Source organism: Gracilinanus agilis, chromosome 3, assembly GCF_016433145.1.
Source record: "Gracilinanus agilis isolate LMUSP501 chromosome 3, AgileGrace, whole genome shotgun sequence".
Lineage (NCBI taxonomy): Eukaryota > Metazoa > Chordata > Mammalia > Didelphimorphia > Didelphidae > Gracilinanus > Gracilinanus agilis.
In genome coordinates, this window is record NC_058132.1 from 24,083,156 (window position 1) to 24,101,390 (window position 18,235).

An 18,235-nucleotide genomic window follows, 5' to 3' on the forward strand; every position below is an offset into this window, starting at 1 on the left:
AGAGGATGGTGGGGCAGGAGCAAGGAGAAGAACTCTTTCTGGGGTCTTGGACCTAGAGGGAAAGACTGGGGACATGGTTTGTGGAAGGGAAGGCACTTCAGAGGCGTCCTGGTCCAACCACCTCTTTTCCATATTGTACAGTTCCCTAATGAACTCCTTTCTTCCCTCCCATAGGGCCATCTCTTATAATCAAGAAGAAAAAAGGGGAAAAAATAGACCCTCAAAATGAACAAATCATTGAAAAATGCAGACATTTTGTGTGTTTCACCCCCATAATGCCCCAGCTCTGCAAAAAAGAAAGGGAGGTACTGTTGCAAGAATTTTCTGGGTCCTTGCTAGCCATTGCATGACTTAAGCCAGGACAGAATGCAGACAGGCAGGTGCACTGCCTTTTATTTATCCGCTCAAGAGTGTTATGATGTTGACATCACCAGGTGGTTTTGGACATGTGGGTCCCAAGTCCTCAGATGACATATATAACGTCTTTCCCTTCCTGAGCTATGTGATGCAGAGAACAAAACAAAAGGGAAGTTTCTTGCAAAGCAGCTTTGGCTAAGATCTAATAGGGTACCTAGGCAGGAAAAATTTCTAAAGAGCAAATGGTGGTACCATAGTGCACAGAGCACTGGGCCTGGGTCAGTAGGGCTTATCTTCCTGAGTTCAAATCTGACCTCAAACAGTTGTATAAATGGAGATTTTGAACCTTGGACTTCATCCCTCATAAGTCCTTAGTTTTCCCCAAATCCCCTTTAATCTCGCCTGTACCTCCATGTTTAAACATAGTCACTTAGTTGCTTTATGGATGGCTGTAACTCCTACCTTGCTCTTTTTGGTGATTTGGAGCAGAGCCAGGATGGGGAAAGGAGGTAACAGGGCGCGTTTTTCAAACTGGCTCTTAACATGGCATGTGGCTTCAATTTTCTAATGGCTACCAATAAATCTTTTAAAACCATAATATTTTTAAATCTATCCATTTTATTTCTTACACAGTGTGACCCTAGGCAAAGTCATTTGACCCTGTTTGCTTCAGTTTCCTCATCTGTCAAATGAACTGGAGAAGGAAATGGCAAACCATTCTAGTATCTCTGCCAAAAAAGCCCCAAATGGGGTCATGAAGAGTCAGACATGTTTGAAAAAAAAAAGCACCCAAAAGACTGAAGAATGAGAATAAAAAAGAATGTCCTTGGGGGCAGCTGGGTAGCTCAGTGGAGGGAGAGTCAGGCCTAGAGACAGGAGGTCCTAGGTTCAAACCTGGCCTCAGCCACTTCCCAGCTGTGTGACCCTGGGCAGGTCACTTGACCCCCATTGCCCACCCTTACCAATCTTCCACCTATGAGACAATACACCGAAGTACAAGGGTAAAAAAACAAAACAAAACAAAACAAAAAAGAATGTCCTTTAGTGTAGCCATTTACACTGGACCAAAGGAAACTCTTATCATGTAATCCAGGTTTGTTAAGTTTTTCCCTCTGCCCCATTACATAAGGTAAAGAGAAGGTGATCAGCTCCTGGAGCCTGGAGCTATTCAGAGATCTGACTCTCCTTCTATAATAATGGGAAGGAAGGCACCAAAGGAGGCATTTAGTGCAAGCCAAAGAGGCCTCACTTGGGAAAACAAGAAAATCAAAACAGCAGCAAAGAGAGGACCAAATGGAGCCAATTGGGTTCTCCCCCAAATTGCCTTCTTTCTTCTCTGTGGCTGGACTCAGTCATCAGGAGTCCCCTTCTGTTGTAGCCCCTTCATCTTTTTTTTTCCCGGTGGTGGTATTCCTGATTCTGATCAGCATTCTGTCAGTCTTTGGGCTTACTAAGCATTTACTATTGTCCAGGCACTGGGAATACATAGAAAAGCAGAAATGGCCTTCTGCCCTCAAGGAACTGCCATTCTAATGGGGTTTGAGGGAAAATAACTTGGTGCATACAAGGTGCATGTGACATATTAGATGGAAGGTGATCAAGCAGTCTTTGTGGGAAAGGGGTGATAGGGGAGTTGGGAAAGGCCTCCCCTAGAAGCGGGGTTGTCAGCAGAATCATGCAGAGATTTCAAGGGATTGAAATGAATGAGGACAGCATCTCAAGCCTCAAGGATCACCAGTGTGCGCCGCCTGGAAGTGAAAGGGGAAAAATGGTGGGCCAGAAACTTCAAGGGAGACCTGAGACTGGATTGGAGATTGAGGCAGAGTCAAGTCTTCTGAAGGGTGAATTCTCTGTGAGATCTGAGCAGGTAACTTCACTTCTCCACTAATAGGTCCTATCAAGACAGAAAGACTTTGAGTCATGGCCTGTATATTTGGGATCTGCAGACTGATCTAGCCATGTGTAAAGGGTTCCCTCATGGGGGAACCATACATAGAGGGTGAAGTTTTTAGCCACAACAGTTCTTATGAAGACTGTCTGCCTTGTTACAGAGGAGCCTCAATTGTGTTGATGAAGGGAATACCCATGGCAGTGAACTAGGAATGCTTGTGGACTCTGTATATGCTTATGCTGTGTCATATGCTGTCATGTCCTGTGGGAGCTTTTATATATCTCTTTGCCTAGTTTTTTCCTTATTGTGAGATACTGATCTCCTGGTGCATGCTGGCAGCTCAGTTGAATTGTTTTGTTTTGCTGGTATTCTTAGCTTTCTATTTGACCCTGGTGGTAATAGGGGGTAACCAGAGCGGATGAAGTGGCAATGTGACTTTTTAGACTGGGGTGAGATAATGAGGCTTAAACTAGATTGGTGGCTGCTGTGAGTGGAGGGAAGGTGACATATAGGGGAGATACTGTGGAGACAGAAAAAACAAATCCTAATCTCCTGCACTCCAGTGCATTAAACATTTCAAATTCTATGGCCAGTCAGCATCTCATATTCAGCCTGGCTGGAGCAGAGCTTGGTGTCTTTCCCCTAAATCTTCTCTTCCTTGGAACTTCTATGTCTGTAGTGGACACTGCAATCTTCCCAGTCACTCCGGGTTCTAAGCTAGGGATCTTATTCAACTGTTCTGTGCCATTCACTCCATATAGCCAATCTGTAGTCAAATCATGTCTTGGGGGGAGGGGCTTAACATCACTTGTTTCAGACTCTCATCACCTCTTCCCTGAGCTCCTAGTTCCTCTACACTTGATTCTGTGATCCCTGTTTTTGCATCCTGTTCTCAGCTTACGTCTCCAGCCTGTGGCCCAGCCAGACTAACCTCCTGCTGGTCTTCACATGTGAGACAGCCCTGCATGCCTTTTTCCCTTCTGCCTCAGGAGCCTCAGCTCTGTTGTCACCTTCTCTCTGTGGCCTTTTGGGACTCCCCAATGTGTGTGTGTGCAGCATTCCCATTGTCTCTCCCATTGCGCGTGAGCTTCCTTAAGGCAGGACTCCTTTCAGTCTTGGTGTCTCTATCACCCAGCACAGTCCCTAACACATATCTATCACCTTCCCCTTGTTCCCATCCTTCCAACTCTTCCTTTTTTACCTAGGAAGGGACTGGGGAGCCAGATCAGGCCTCTTTGATCTCTGCAGAGGGCTATGCTTTCCTTCACCATCAAAGTGCTCCTGGATCTTGCTTCCTCTTCATCCACTGCCATCTTCTCCAAGCCTTTGAGAGCTCTTACCTTCACCCTCCCTCTCTTCACACTATTACAGATTTATAGTAAGGAGGGACTAGTGAGGTTCTGTAGTCACCCCATTATTTTTACAAATGAGGAGACGGAGGTTAAGAATTCATTCCCACGTCTTCTTATTCCAAATGTAAGCAGGTATGTACTAATAGTGCCCTAGTGTCCATGAGGGAGAATAACCATCCTTCTGATCCTTGGTTCAGGCTCTGCCCCTTGCTCAGGTTGGCATCCAACTGGTACCCTGGAACCTTTTTTCAGTAAATAGAGCCTAGTGATGACTCATTTCTTCATGCTGTCCTTGCCCTGTTGGGATACTTTTCAGCCTGAATGGGAATACTGGAGGAGGCAGAGGTGGCCCTGGTTTCAGGAAGGCTGGTGTGAGGAGTTATTCTTGCCCAAGTGTTCCCTGAGCAGACTCTTCCAGTGGGAGATGTACAGTATGGAAGAAAGATGGAAAGTCTAAGGAAAATCACTGAGCCATCCTAGCCACAGGCAGACCCAACTGGGGAGGAAGAGTCATTTCCTCAAGAGAACTGAAAACCAGACCTTAAGAAGGAAGGAAGGAGATAAATATTCATTAAGTGCTAGACACTCTTCTAAGGTCTTTACAAGGTTAAGTGACTAGTCCAGGATCATATAACTAGTGTCTGAAGTGGATTTGAACTCAGGACTTCTGATTCCAGACATGACATTCTAATTCATTTCCCCGTCTAACTGCCTTTGCAAACTGCCTCCTGACACTATGTGGGGACACAGGTGAGGAACACATGGATTTTGGAGTCTCTGGGACTGGCAGCTTTTTAGAGTGCTATCAACTGGTGAGATGAAGGAAGGAGAACTTTCCTGCCTCAGAACTAGTTCCCTTGTTCCAAGTGAAAATACTGGGCCCTAACCCCTGAAAAGGGGTTCTGAACATAACTTACTATTTTACCTATGCAGGGAAAGAGGAGGTTTCCATTTTAGTACATGGTCACAGGTAGGCCAAGCAATTAAATGTAGAAGACAAAATGCCCTGAACAATACAGGGTGGCCACAGGATAGATGGCCTGTGTGATAATTCATAGAGTGGACTGTGAATGAGAAGTAGAGTGCTGCCAAAGCAGAGATCCAAGCTGGAGAACAGAGATGAGAGATTTTTCTGGGTCACTGATTTTAGTACAGGTCTCAGATCATTCCCTAGAATTCAGAACTTGGGCCAACTCAGGACTATCCTGCCAAGCCCCTTTAATTTGAGGCTTTGGATGATTTGTAAACAGACATAGTGAAAATCTCACTCAGAGGATTTAATGAGAAACTGATGTATATGATCCAATGCCTAATTTCTTCAGTTATTTTTCAGATTCCATTATAATCGTTCAGACATAAATAATATCTATGCCATAAAAAGAAACTTTTAAACATATGGATTATAGTACCTACTGTGTGCCAAGGACTCTGCTAAATGCTGGATATACAAAGAAAAGCAAAAGAAAGTCCCTGCAGTTTACAATCAAATGGGGGAGTCAATTGGCAAACAACTTACAAGCCATAAAGCTAGAGATTTTACTGGATTTGTTCAAGTTGACTTTCTGCACTTGTCAAGGAATCCTGGGTGGTAATGGTGCTTTTTTGGCTTTTAAAAAAAGTAGTCTTGTTCTTATCACAAAACCTAATAATATATATGTCAGATCTAATAATTCTCTAGAACAGTGCTTTCTCACAATGGTCCAACGATATCTCGGGGTTCTCTGAGACATTTACAAGAGGTCCTTGAAGTCAAAACTATTTTCATAATGCTACAATGTTATTTGCCTATTAAGATACTCCTTTTTTCAACCACATATCTGTGTGAGACTCGGTTTTCTTCATTATACATTAACCAGAACCACATATTACACTAAATTGAATGCAAAAACAGATAGGAAAATCCAACTGTCTTCTGTTAAGCCAGCCATTAAAGAGCTATGCAAAAATATGCAAAACAATGCTACTGTTCTCACTGTGTTTTTTGTTTTAAAAAATGGGATTCTTTTCAAAAATATATATTCTTTATGTTAACATATCCTGGTTAGATAGTAAATATTTTAAAATTTATCAGTTTTAATTTGTAATGGTAAATGTCAATGCAGAATTCATATTAACAAAAGCTCTTTGGGAACCTCAATAGTTTTAGGAGTGTAAAGGGGTCTCGAGATCAAAAAGTTTTAGAACCACTGTATTAGAAAATCTCTTGAAGCCAATTTATCAAGATCATTCCAAAAATCAACTATTTCTGTGAAATATTTTTTCTCTCATTTACCAAGAATGGTTTTGCATGTTGGTGATTTGAAAAAGCATTTATCTGGATTAATGGTCTTAGAATGATAACAAATTTTGTTTTGTATTTTATGTTTTTTAAGTGCTTGAGATTGCCATATGTTACTGTTATGAATTTATGGCATTGTGATTTGGAAATATACTGTACAACTCTTAATTGCTATGTGATTCCAGGGATTTTTTCAGTTCACAATATTAGTATCTGAAGCTAAGCTTGGAAATCATTAGAAATTTGAAAACCAACTCCACCTCCCTGAGGAATTTCCTCAAGTGAAGTTCCCAGCTCTACAGAGCTTCACTATCTTATCCTTATATCAATGAAGTCCTAAAAATTGCCCTCAACTTGGTTTTTTTTTTTTTTAACCCTTAATTTTTGGTATTGTCTTATAGGTGGAAGAGTGGTAAAGGTGGGCAATGGGGGTCAAGTGACTTGCCCAGGGTCACACAGCTGGGAAGTGGCTGAGGCCGGGTTTGAACCTAGGACCTCCTGTCTCTAGGCCTGACTCTCACTCCACTGAACTACCCAGCTGCCCCCTCAACTTGGTTTTTGCTGGTTTTATCAATACCAGTAATGGATTTGAGGGGCGAGTGACATGACATGACCAAATCCAGCCCCCAACACTTATTTGCTGGTCACTTAACTTCTCTTTGCCTCAGTTTCCTCATCTGTAAAATGAGGATAATAACAGCAGCAACCCTACAGACTTGCTATGAGGATCAAATGAAATAATATTAGTTAAGCCCTTTGCACAGTGCCTGGCACATAGTAGATGCTATCTAAATGCTACCCATGATGGTGCTGGAGATTCTGGTCTCCAGCACAAATCACCTTGTATTGTGGCTCTTTGAGTTCTGTTACTTACTTACACCTGGGGAATCAGAGATGTAAGCCACCTATCTGGATTACTCTAAATAATTTAATAGCACTATGGGCATAGTTGCAATTTTTAGAATTTTTTACTTTCGGAAGCATCTTTAGTCATTTCTTACTGTCCATTTCATTGGTCTCCAACTCTACATTGTATCAGTATAAACTCTTTTTTAAAAAACTTTTTTCTTTTATTTTTTTAGCAACTAGTTGACCAGACTAATTTTTGTAAATCAGTTGTTTCTTTTTATGGTAATTCTGTTTCACTTTCTTTGGCATACTCTTCATTTCTTAAACTCATTCTTCTGTTTTCAAAGTACTTTCTGATCTAGTTTCCTTTTTCTCCATTGGTTCCTTATTGCTAATTAGCACTTTTTTTTTTAAAAATTCATCACAAAATCATTGTAAAGCTTTGCTGCTAGGGGATTAGAGCTGAAAATTCTAGTTTTATTGACAGTTTCTCATTTTGCCAAATAAAACATTTCCATTTGAGTTTCTTAATTTGCAAATGCCTGGTCTGTTCTAATTCCTTTTAGGTCACTTTGCCTCTGATTTACTTGGCCATGAAATTCTGCCAAATCTGGAAGAAGCTCACAGTTTTGGGGAAAAGCAAACTTTTTTCCCCCACTGAAAGTATTTTATTTGCTTTTTTTTTTTTTTTTGAAGCAACTGAAAGCCATTTAAACAAGCCTCCCTTTCCAAAGTGGAGAGAAAGACTCTTTTGAGAATACCCACCAGGCAGCCATTAGGCACCAGCTAGGGTGGAGCTGCAGAAAAACTTTCTCTGTCTTAGCTCTTAAGAGTCTCTGGTAAGACCCTTTTAAATGGCATCCATTCTTTTAGGGACTGGGCACATTTTTACTGAACAAATAAGCTCAGACCTGAAAAAACCAAACAAAATATGTTTTCATTGTTAGAAAATCCATTCAGAAACAAAAAGGCATTGAGTATTCTTAGGATTTTGATAGAAAGGTCCATTTTAAGAAATTTTAGCTAAATAATTTTGTCCAAGAATTTGCACGTTTTATTTGTCTAGTGAGTGAGAGACAAACTCTGGCTTTTCCAGAAATAGAGCTGTTTTCATACATTCTGTTCCTCCAATGTTTCCTGTATGGGGCATTCAGTACTAACCTCAGTCACATAATGGAAGATCTGTTTTCAGAGCCGACTGACCAACAGGAGCCTGCTTCTAGCTTTACTCCTGTCACAGAGAATCTGGTCTTTTCTGGGTACAGGGGCCATCTTGAAGCTTGTTTTCCATCCCCAAGACTGCTGATCTTGGAATAAGCGTTACTTCGCCGGGAAGGTCTGTTGACCAGTTTTGGTTCGTTACTTTGAAATGACCAGGAAGAGATTTCGAACAAAAGGTTAAAAACTTTGCTGGGGAGGTGGTGGTGGCTGTGGCCTTGTGATCTTGAGGTCACACACCCCTTTACTGTTTGAAGTTCTACTGATTTTATGATCTTATTTCTTAGGCCTTTTTATTCAAAGCAGAAAATAGATTTATAGACACTAAACAAGCTTTCAATAAACAAGGATTCTAGCACCAACTTTATTTTTAAGTAATTGGAAGTCTCAGGAAGGAGAACCACTGAACATCCAATTCAAATGGGAAGAATTAAACTTGAGATCAAATACTAGGCTTGTCGTTCCAGGTTAGATACAGAGCCTAGTCCTAAAACCAGTGTAAGGAGGGGTAGCTAGTTGACTCGGGGCTAGAGAGCCAGTCTTGGAGATGGGAGGTCCTGGGTTCAAATATGGCTTTAGATAATTCCTAGCTGTGTGATCCTGGGCAAGTCACTCAATCCCAGTTGCCTAGCCCTTACCACTCTTCTACTTAGTATCAGTTCTCAGACAGCAGGTAAAGATTTAAGAAAATAACACGATAAGGAAATTGTTTTCATCTTAAGGAATTCTTCTGGTTTTATAAAAATTGGATAGGCATGAATTTATTTTTAAGTTAAATTTTCTTCCTAGAAATATATTTATTGAAGTCTTCTGTTATATCACCATGATATCTCACTTTTCTATCCCCCTCTCCTTCACCAAGAGTTGGACAAGGGATGCTTGTGGACAGAGCTTGGGGCCTGAAGTCACACTAGTTAGCTGTGTGACCCTGGGCAAGTCACTTAACTCCTTGCCTTATGCAATATCTTTCCTTGAATACTGCCCCAGAGAGATGATAAATTAGTCAAGGGAACTGATGAGATCACCAAGTGAAATAGTATAGAGCAGTAGTTCCCAAACTTTTTTGGCCTACCGCCCCCTTTCCAGAAAAAAATATTACTTAGCCCCCTGGAAATTATGAAACTATTTATTGAACTCAGAATAGAATGTAATACAAAAAAAGTGTGGCCATCACTGCCTCCCTTGATTGCTGCAGCACCCACTTTGGGAATCACTGGTATAGAGGAAGAAGAGAAGCAGACCCAAGGCAGAGCTCTGTGGGATACAACAGTAAGCATGTAATAAGAGAACCAGGAAAGAGTAATATTAAAAACGGAGTGAGAAAAGAATGACTGACAGTGTCAAAGGCTGCAAAAAGGTGATGAAGAATGAGAAAAAGCCATTAGATCTGACAGTGAAGAGAGGTTTCAGTTGAATAATGAGGTAAGGAGTTAAGAGAATGAGAGGAGAGGGAATGGAGGCTCTTGTGTTAGATGGCTTTCTCAAGGAGAAGAGAGAAGAGATAAAGGATAGATGGATCACATAAGGGCTTTGAAGATAGGATGACAAGGTATGTCTGTAAGTAGCATGGAAGCAACTAGTAGACTGGGAGGGACTGAAGATTAGTGAGAGTGAGAATGATAGGAAAGTCAGTCTGCTGAAAGGAATGGAATAGGATCACATGTACACATAGAGGGCTTTGCCTTGACTAGGAGAAGTTAAGAAAGGGAGAATGGGAGAAAAAAATATGGGTGATGTGAGATGAGGAGGAAGAAGAGAGAAGAGGGCGCTCACAGTGAATGGACTCAATTTTTTCACTAAAATATGAAGCAGATTTTCAACTGAGAGGGCGAGGAAAGTGAGCCTTGAGAAGTTCTCAGATGGATGAAAGGATCTGTTTGAGGATGGATGAACTGGTCTGGGAGTGATGGTAGGGAGAGTTGATAAGGGAGCTATATGTAGTAGAATTGGTGAGGGTCCAGTTAAATGACAAATTTGGGGTGAACCCAGTCAGAATGGTTATGTGTATATTGTTGTTTTTTTTAAAAGCTTCATTCACCAGTGCATGTGTTTGAGTGAAGGCAGCAGTTGGTGAGAGTGATCCAAGGATGAGGCTTGGCAGGGCAAGTTGGATAACAAAATAAGGGGATCAGTAACTTGGGAGAAGAAGAGAATTTAGAGTTGAACTGGTTCAGCAAAGAATAGGAGGAGAGTATAAATGGTGCTTGGGCAAGGGTTTGCAGGGCACGGTGTAGAGATTGCAGGGCACAGTGTAGATCAGTGATTCCCAAAGTGGGCGCTACCGCCCCCTGGTGGGTGCTGCAGTGATCCAGGAGGACGATGATGGCCACAGGTGCATTTATCTTTCCTATTAATTGCTATTAAAATAAAAAACAAGGGGTAGCCGGGTAGCTCAGTGGATTGAGAGTCAGGCCTAGAGATGGGAGGTCCTAGTTTCAAATCCGGCCTCAGACACTTCCTAGCTGTGTGACCCTGGGCAAGTCACTTGACCCCCATGGCCCACCCTTACCACTCTTCCACCAAGGAGCCAATACACAGAAGTTAAGGGTTTAAAAAACAAAAACAAAAACAAAACAAAACAAAACAAATTAATTTCCAGGGGGCTAAGTAATATTTTTTCTGGAAAGGGGGCGGTAGGCCAAAAAAGTTTGGGAACCACTGATGTAGATGAACAGAATTTTTAAGTTTCAGAGCCTTTGCTTGGAAGACATGGAATGATGCATATGTGTATCCACCTTCCCACAACACTTTAAACCACTGATTATTCATAATCTTTGTCAATTTGTTTTGACTTGCATTTCACTTGTTATTAGTTATTTAGAGCATTTTTAAATATAGTCTTTAATTTGCAGTTCTCTTGAGACTTATTTTTATCTTTTGATTACTTATATATCTTCCTTTGTAGCTGTGAAAAGTACACAGTCTGCTTCTCTTAATTTTTTTGTGGAGTGATTTTTATAATTAAGGTCATATATCAATTTAGAATGTATTGTGGAACATGGTCATTGCAAGTAATTCATGTGTTCCAGTTTATCAAACTCTAGGGCATTAAGGCAATAATTTTTAACATGGCAAGAGATTCTTATGTTCAGAGTTTGCTTTCCAATTTAATTCCATTTTCCTAAGAAAAGTCTTTTGTTCTTGGCCTTCCACTCACTTTGAAATGGAAAAATCTAGAAAGGATTTTTAGACCAGAGGAAATATTAAGAAATCATATTTTTAGAAAAACTAAAAAGGAGATTTTTAATATTGTTTCACAGTGTGCTTCCTTCCTCTCAGTAGCCTTTTCAGCTTCATTTCTTTATTCCCAGTGTCTTTTCTCAAAGCTCAGAGAACTGGGAACATTCACACTTTATATTAATGTCTTTCAGACTTGGAACCTAGGCCTGAGATCCCAAAGTCAACTCCAAAAGAGAATATTCCAGAAGAATCATCCCTGGGGGTGAAAGTTGAAAGACCTGGAGGGGCTGACTATTGCTGCTCCACTTTGGGGGCATTTATAGATAGTGAGAGCCAGAAAGAGAGGCGGCAAGTAAAGGAAGAGAGTGAGGCAAGACAACTAAGTAGACCTCAGGAGTTTCAAATTGGAGCAGAAAGTTATAAAAATAGTGAATGTGGGCAGACCTTCAGGCAATGCCCAAACCTTCCTGAAGATGAACAAATCCAGACTGATGTGAGACCTTATAAATGTCAGCACTGTGGGCAAGCATTCACTAAAAATTCAGGACTTACTCGACACCAGAAGATTCATACTGGAGAGAAACCATATACATGTGATCAATGTAGGAAATCCTTCAGACAGGTCTCAGACCTTGTTAAGCACCAGAGGATTCATACTGGAGAGACTCCTTACAAATGTAATGAATGTGAGAGAGCCTTCATTTCCAACTCAGAATTTCATAGGCACAAGAGGACTCATACGGGACAGAAGCCTTACAAATGTCAAGAATGTGGAAAAGCATTTGTTGAAAGTGCAGACTTTGTTAAGCATCAGAGAATTCATACTGGAGAGAAGCCACATATATGCAAGGATTGTGGGAAAGGCTTCATTGAGAGCTCTTCCCTTGTGAAGCACCAGAGGATTCATACTGGAGAAAAGCCTTATATCTGTAAGGAATGCCGGAAAGCATTCACACAGAAGTCCCACCTAGCATTACATCAGAGTATACATACTGGAGAGAAGCCTTATTCATGTAATGAATGTGGGAAAGCCTTCACGGAGAGCTCTGCCCTTGCTAAGCATTGGAGAATTCATGCGGGAGAGAAGCCTTATGAATGTAGTGACTGTAGGAAAGCCTTCACTCGAAAGTTCAACCTGATCCTACACCAAAGGATGCACACTGGAGAGAAGCCTTATGGATGTAAGGAATGTGGGAAAGCCTTCAGTGACACCTCAATCCTTGTGAAGCACCAGCGAATCCATACTGGAGAGAAGCCTTATAAATGTGATGAGTGTGGGAAAGCCTTCAATCAAAAGTCCCACTTGATCCTCCATCAGAGGATCCATACGGGAGAGAAGCCCCATAAATGTGATGAGTGTGGGAGTGCTTTCACTCAAAGATCAACCCTTGTTAAGCACCAGAGAACTCATACTGCAGAGAAACCTTATAAATGTGATGAATGTGGGAATGGCTTCAGTAGAAAGGGTCTCCTGATCAGACATCAAAAGGTACATATTGGAGAGAAGACTTATAAAAGATGGGGGAATGCCTTCACCAAAAACTCCAGCCAGGTTCAACAGCAGAGTGCTCCTGCTTTACAAATATAATTAATGTGGGGAAGCATTCACTTGAAAGGCTCCCCCTTGGTTGTACATTAGAGGATACATACTGGAGAGGACAGATAAATGTAATGAATGTCAGAAAACATTCATTCACAATTTTAAGCCTTATTATATATTAGAGAACTTATACTGTGTAGATATCACCATTATGAAAATATTTAGAGTTCAGCTCTATGTACGTTATAGAATTTAGGGAGAAACTTTATAAATGTAATGAATATGGTGAACCCTCACTTTCAGAGGGTTCATAGTAGAAAATACCTTTATTTTAATTTGAGAAAGATTTCAGTAACTCTTCATACTCTAATCAACATCAGCTGACTCGGTGTAGAGAAGACTTAAATTTTAAAGTGGGTAGCAAAATTTTCAGTATCCACTCAAACAGTATGAAACTTGAGATGGAAATGAATGAAAAAGCTTCTTTTAAAAGTTTACTAGGAGAGGGCAGCTGGGTAGCTCAGTGGATGGAGAGTCAGGCCGAGAGACGGGAGGTCCTAGGTTCAAATCTGGCCTCAGCCACTTCCCAGCTGTGTGACCCTGGGCAAGTCACTTGACCCCCATTGCCCACCCTTACCACTCTTCCACCTAAGAGCCAATACACAGAAGTTAAGGGTTAAAAAAAAAAAAAGTTTACTAGGTGCCCAGCCCTTGGACTAAGTACTAGGTATACCAATCAGACAACAAGAGATGTCCCATCTCATGGAGCTTTTTTATTCTAACGGAGGAAGACAACTTATATAGTAGAATTAAGCTGCAGGGAAGTTGGAAAGGCCCGGAGATCCTATAGGTCCAGCTATAGGGATAGTGACAAGGCCCAATAGGCCTTAGCAGGTACTTCAATGTCTGCCTAATATAGGCTGCCTGCCACCATTAGAAATGGGAAAGTGAATCTAAGGGTCAGAGCAGAGAGGATAGTCTGGGTTTTCTCTGGAGTGAGTGGTTGGAGGTAGAGGTTCAGAATCTGCCAGGGATGGGTGAAGGAGCATCAGCAGAAAAGTTTGAGGAGGGTTTTGGGTGGAGGAGGGGAAGACTTACTTCTAGTGGACATCACTTCCCACTGTGGTCCTCCAGGAACTGCAGGATGAGTTCTGATGCTGATTGTCAGAAGAGGGAAGAAAAAGAATCAAAGGATTCCTACTGGAGTAAATTTACAGCTATAATACATTTTTGAAAGCTTTCTCACACAATATAGCTAGATAGCAGTTTGTGCAATTGATGAATCTTGTGAAGTTCTTGCATGTATTCAGATTAATACTCGTTGAAGTCCTAATTATGTAAAATGTGGTTGATTCCAGTGGACATAGGAAGTGCATATTCAAATCATGAGGCTACTTCATGGGATTCATTATTTGTTGTCATTGGCACCTGGTTGTACAAACTTTACCCAACATCAGGGGCTTCATAATGAAGAGAAAAACTATCCGTTAAAAAAAATTCAGTCTGGTGGTATATGTGTGTATGCATTAATATTTTTCTTGTAATTTCTTGATCCATTGTGTAACTTATTTTCATTTAATGAAGGAATTCAAAACATTCACTTCTATTATAATTAATAAATTAATAAATTAATTTAAAAAGTTGACATTTTCTTCTTATTGCTTTTGCTTGGAGAGAGTGAAATCGGTCTTAAACTTCTGTGTTTGTGGACAGCAAAATTCCTTTTTCTGGTCATAATCACTCCACATTTCCTTATGTCTGGTGACCCCTAGTCCTGTCTTTCATCCTCAGTTATTTTCCATCAGGAAAGTTCTCTTGAAGAGGTGACATCTTTTTAGCTGAGTCTTCAGTGGAACAAGGGATTTAATAAGTTGACTCTTTGGAGAGAGAACATTCTAGTCATGGGTGACAGGGTAGTCTCTGCAAAGGCTTGGAGACAGGAAATGAAATGTAGTTGATAAGGAACAAAAAGTACTCCATTTTGGCAGGATTATATAATATGGAAAAGGGAGTAATGTGAGATTTGTCAGGAAAGATTGGTAGGAGCCAGACTGTGATGGATTCTAATGTCAAACCAAGGAATGTTTTTATCCTAAAGATAGTAGAGAGCCAATGACAGACAGCACCCCTGAATATCACTTGACTTAACCACCATATCACATGACCAGCACCCTATTACATCACCAAGAATGCCCCCATCATTTCACCTGGAAAGCTCAAATTGTTATCTACTGCCTCACCCCCAGCAACTCTATTTCATCAACCCATATTGTGCCATCACTTCAACCACCACACCTCAGCTGTACATATCATGCCCACCATAGCATCACCTGTTATTCGCCCACCCACCTCCCCCATGGAATTGCTTGTTATATCCCCTTGATGTCACCTCCCTCTCAGATTGAGTTGTTTCCTATCAAAGATAATGTGAAGGATGACCAGAGCCAGGGCTGCCCTACTTGCTTCTACTTAGGCTTCTTAGATTTCATAGTTAATCTACTTGGATTGTTGGTATTCAGAAAACATCTTTTTCCTTGGACTTCTGCTAGCTTGATCTGCATCCACATGGGGGAGGAATTTGCAAAGCATTTCCTCTGAGAGATCTGCATGGATTTTATACACAGCTTGGCAGCCATGTCAGATGGAACTCTCCGCAGGCACAGGCCTAGAGATTTTGTGCTCCCAAGTGTTTTCATAAGCAGCAGCCCAGGAAAGATCTCTCAATGAGCTGATGCTGGCGACTTGGGATGAGCCCAACTTTGGGAGTCTTCTGTGAAAAATGAAGCTTGAGGCTACCAGACATAAAGAGGCTGTGAAGAGTAACCATGGAAACAAATTTGTTTGGGTTCCAGACAGTGTCTGGCCTCTGGCCTTCACTTGACACTTAAGCTTTAAGGGTCCGGATCCCAAAGTCATTAACTGGGGGAAGAAGGTGGTAGATAACAATCTGGACATTTCAGGTTTTTGGGTGATGCAACCAGGGGCTTGTCATGTGATGTGATGGTTAAATCAAATGAAATGAGAGCATAGTAATGTCATGGGTAATATCACAGGGGCAAAGCCCATCAGCCAGTGTGGGAGCTAACTACCAGAGGGGCAGAGTTTTGGCATTTACCCCTTTTCTTGTGTACCCATTCCTGCCAAGCCTCCTGCCTCTAGGTAGGGTCAAGTCCTGGATGGTGGCCAAGAGAACTTTAAATTGGTAGTGGTATGGGGAGCTTCATATCACCCCTGTCACAGAGACGAGCTAAGTACATGAGTGAATAATGACCTATGAGCTACCTGCCTATATATATCTGAACCTTGATGAGCATCTGTGACTCTTTAGGGCATTTTATCTTTGCCTGTAGCCCTGGTGTTGCTGGTGCTGCTCCTACTCACTGTAATGTGTATATGTGGAGAGACCACTGTGAATTGTAAGGACCTAGAATCATTCTTTACATATATGAAAGTATTTATATCCAGAATTTATTCCTTATGAAGGAGGGAAGTGAATTCTGGAATAAACTGCTATTCATTCTCCTATAGTTATATCCTAAGAGAGCTAGTACATAGCTTTTGTTCTTCTGGTAGGATTTTTGTTGACTTTTTATTTTTTTTATTTTTTTTTTAAACCCTTGTACTTCGGTGTATTGTCTCATAGGTGGAAGATTGGTAAGGGTGGGCAATGGGGGTCAAGTGACTTGCCCAGGGTCACACAGCTGGGAAGTGGCTGAGGCCGGGTTTGAACCTAGGACCTCCTGTCTCTAGGCCTGACTCTCACTCCACTGAGCTACCCAGCTGCCCCTTGACTTTTTATTTGAGATTTTTTTCTCCTTTTTGAAGGTCGAGGCTGTCCATTAAAACCCCTAAAATAGGCTGGACTCAAGAAGAAGTGAGTTCAGATCTGGTTTCAGACACTTATTAGATGTGTGACTCTGGGAAAGTCACTTAACCTTTTTTTTTTTAATCTCAGTTTCCTCACCTATAAAATGGAGATCATAACAGAATCTACCTCGTAGGGTTGTTTTGAGAATCGAGATAATATTTATAAAGTGGTTATATGTGGCAGGCTCTATAGAAATACTCCCTGCCTCTTTCCTAAAACTATTTAAGTGGTAGTTGTTCATTTGTGTCTGATTCCTTATGATTTGGGGTTTTCTTGGCACAGATACTAGAGTGGTTTGCCATTTTGTTCTCCAGCTCATTTTACAGATGAAGAAACTGAGGGAAACAGGGAGAAGTGACTTATCAAGGATCACACAGCTAGGAAGTATCTGAGACCAGATTTAAACCAACAAAGATGGGTCTTCTTGACTCCAGGCCTGCCGCTTTATCCACTGCAGCACTCAGCTGCCTCAGTGGGAGAAGGTCCTTTAAAAAGTCATACTGTCTGCTTTTGTGCCAAGATCCTAATCTCTCTCCCACTGGGACTTTGGACTCTGCCTCTGTCTCTCAGGGCCCAAGCCTCCTGCATACTTCCTGTGTTTCTGTACTACCCACCTTAGCTTCTGTCACCATTCTCATATTCATTTATTCAGGGTTCATTTTATGTTGCTTTTGTTATTTGTGTTGTCTTGTTTCTCACTATTTCATTTGTTTAGACATGATTTGGAGGTGGGTCAGAGGAAAGAACAGGTCTGCCAATCACTGCTTTTGGGGGGTTTCCTGAGTATTCTGTCTAGGTAGGTTAAGATTGGAGGAACTTTGAATCTAGAGTTCAGAAAGGAGACGATGATCCTGAGAAGTTAATTAATAGAAATGCCTAAGAAAGGGGAGAATGACAAATCTTTTGGGGTACAGGTGAATGGAGACATCTCCTTGAAGTTTAGCCCCATCTCTCCTTATTTTTGCTTCTTTCCTGCCACCACCAGCCGACATCTTTTAAAGCTCTCTCACTTCATGCAAGCACACACTGTAGCTATCACCTTATCACCCCTTTCCCATGGAACAAAATAAATCAAGATTTATTAACTGATTACTCTGTGCCTGACATTGTGGGAGTTGCTGAGGAAACAAGTATGAAGAATGAAATAATCATTACTTAAAAAGCTCCCTTCTGGGGCAGCTGGGTAGCTCAGTGGATTGAGAGCCAGACCTAGAGACGGGAGGTCCTAGGTTCAAATCCGGCCTCAGACACTTCCCAGCTGTGTGACCCTGGGCAAGTCACTTGACCCCCATTGCCTACCCTTACCACTCTTCTACCTATAAGTCAATACACAGAAGTTAAGGGTTAAAAAAAAAAAAAGCTCCCTTCTTACGGAGCAGATGGTACTCATACACACAAAGTGTGTACAGATCACTTACAGTCTAAACACATTGCTTCTACTTTCTTACCTCCTCACTTTTTTTCAGACTGTTTCTTCTGTGGAAAGAAAAGAGCAGTACATTTTCATGAATGGGGAAATGGGTTTGCTGTCTCCTTCCAAAATGCAAAAGGCAAAAGCTAGGGAAAGGCATCTGACTGTTGGAATTTGATTCTTTATGTGTAGTCTCTTGTACATGATAAAAACAAACAAAAGGAAGGAAAGAGTGCAAAGCTCAAGTATAGTTTCTTGCTGTTTTGGTTTTGGCATCAATCACTTGATTTT

At 41.3% G+C, this 18,235-nt stretch overlaps 1 protein-coding gene across 1 annotated transcript in view; it reads left to right on the forward strand.

The window, feature by feature from the left end:
• The first annotated feature begins 2,032 nt into the window (after positions 1 to 2,032).
• Positions 2,033 to 18,235, forward strand: part of LOC123240863 — a 143,278-nt gene continuing 127,075 nt past the window's right edge. The window contains exons 1-4 of the mRNA XM_044668576.1: positions 2,033 to 2,224; positions 2,409 to 2,511; positions 3,145 to 3,198; positions 11,317 to 12,614. Coding sequence (XP_044524511.1) covers positions 2,033 to 2,224; positions 2,409 to 2,511; positions 3,145 to 3,198; positions 11,317 to 12,614 — 1,647 coding nt within the window. The remainder of the gene's footprint in view (positions 2,225 to 2,408; positions 2,512 to 3,144; positions 3,199 to 11,316; positions 12,615 to 18,235) is intronic.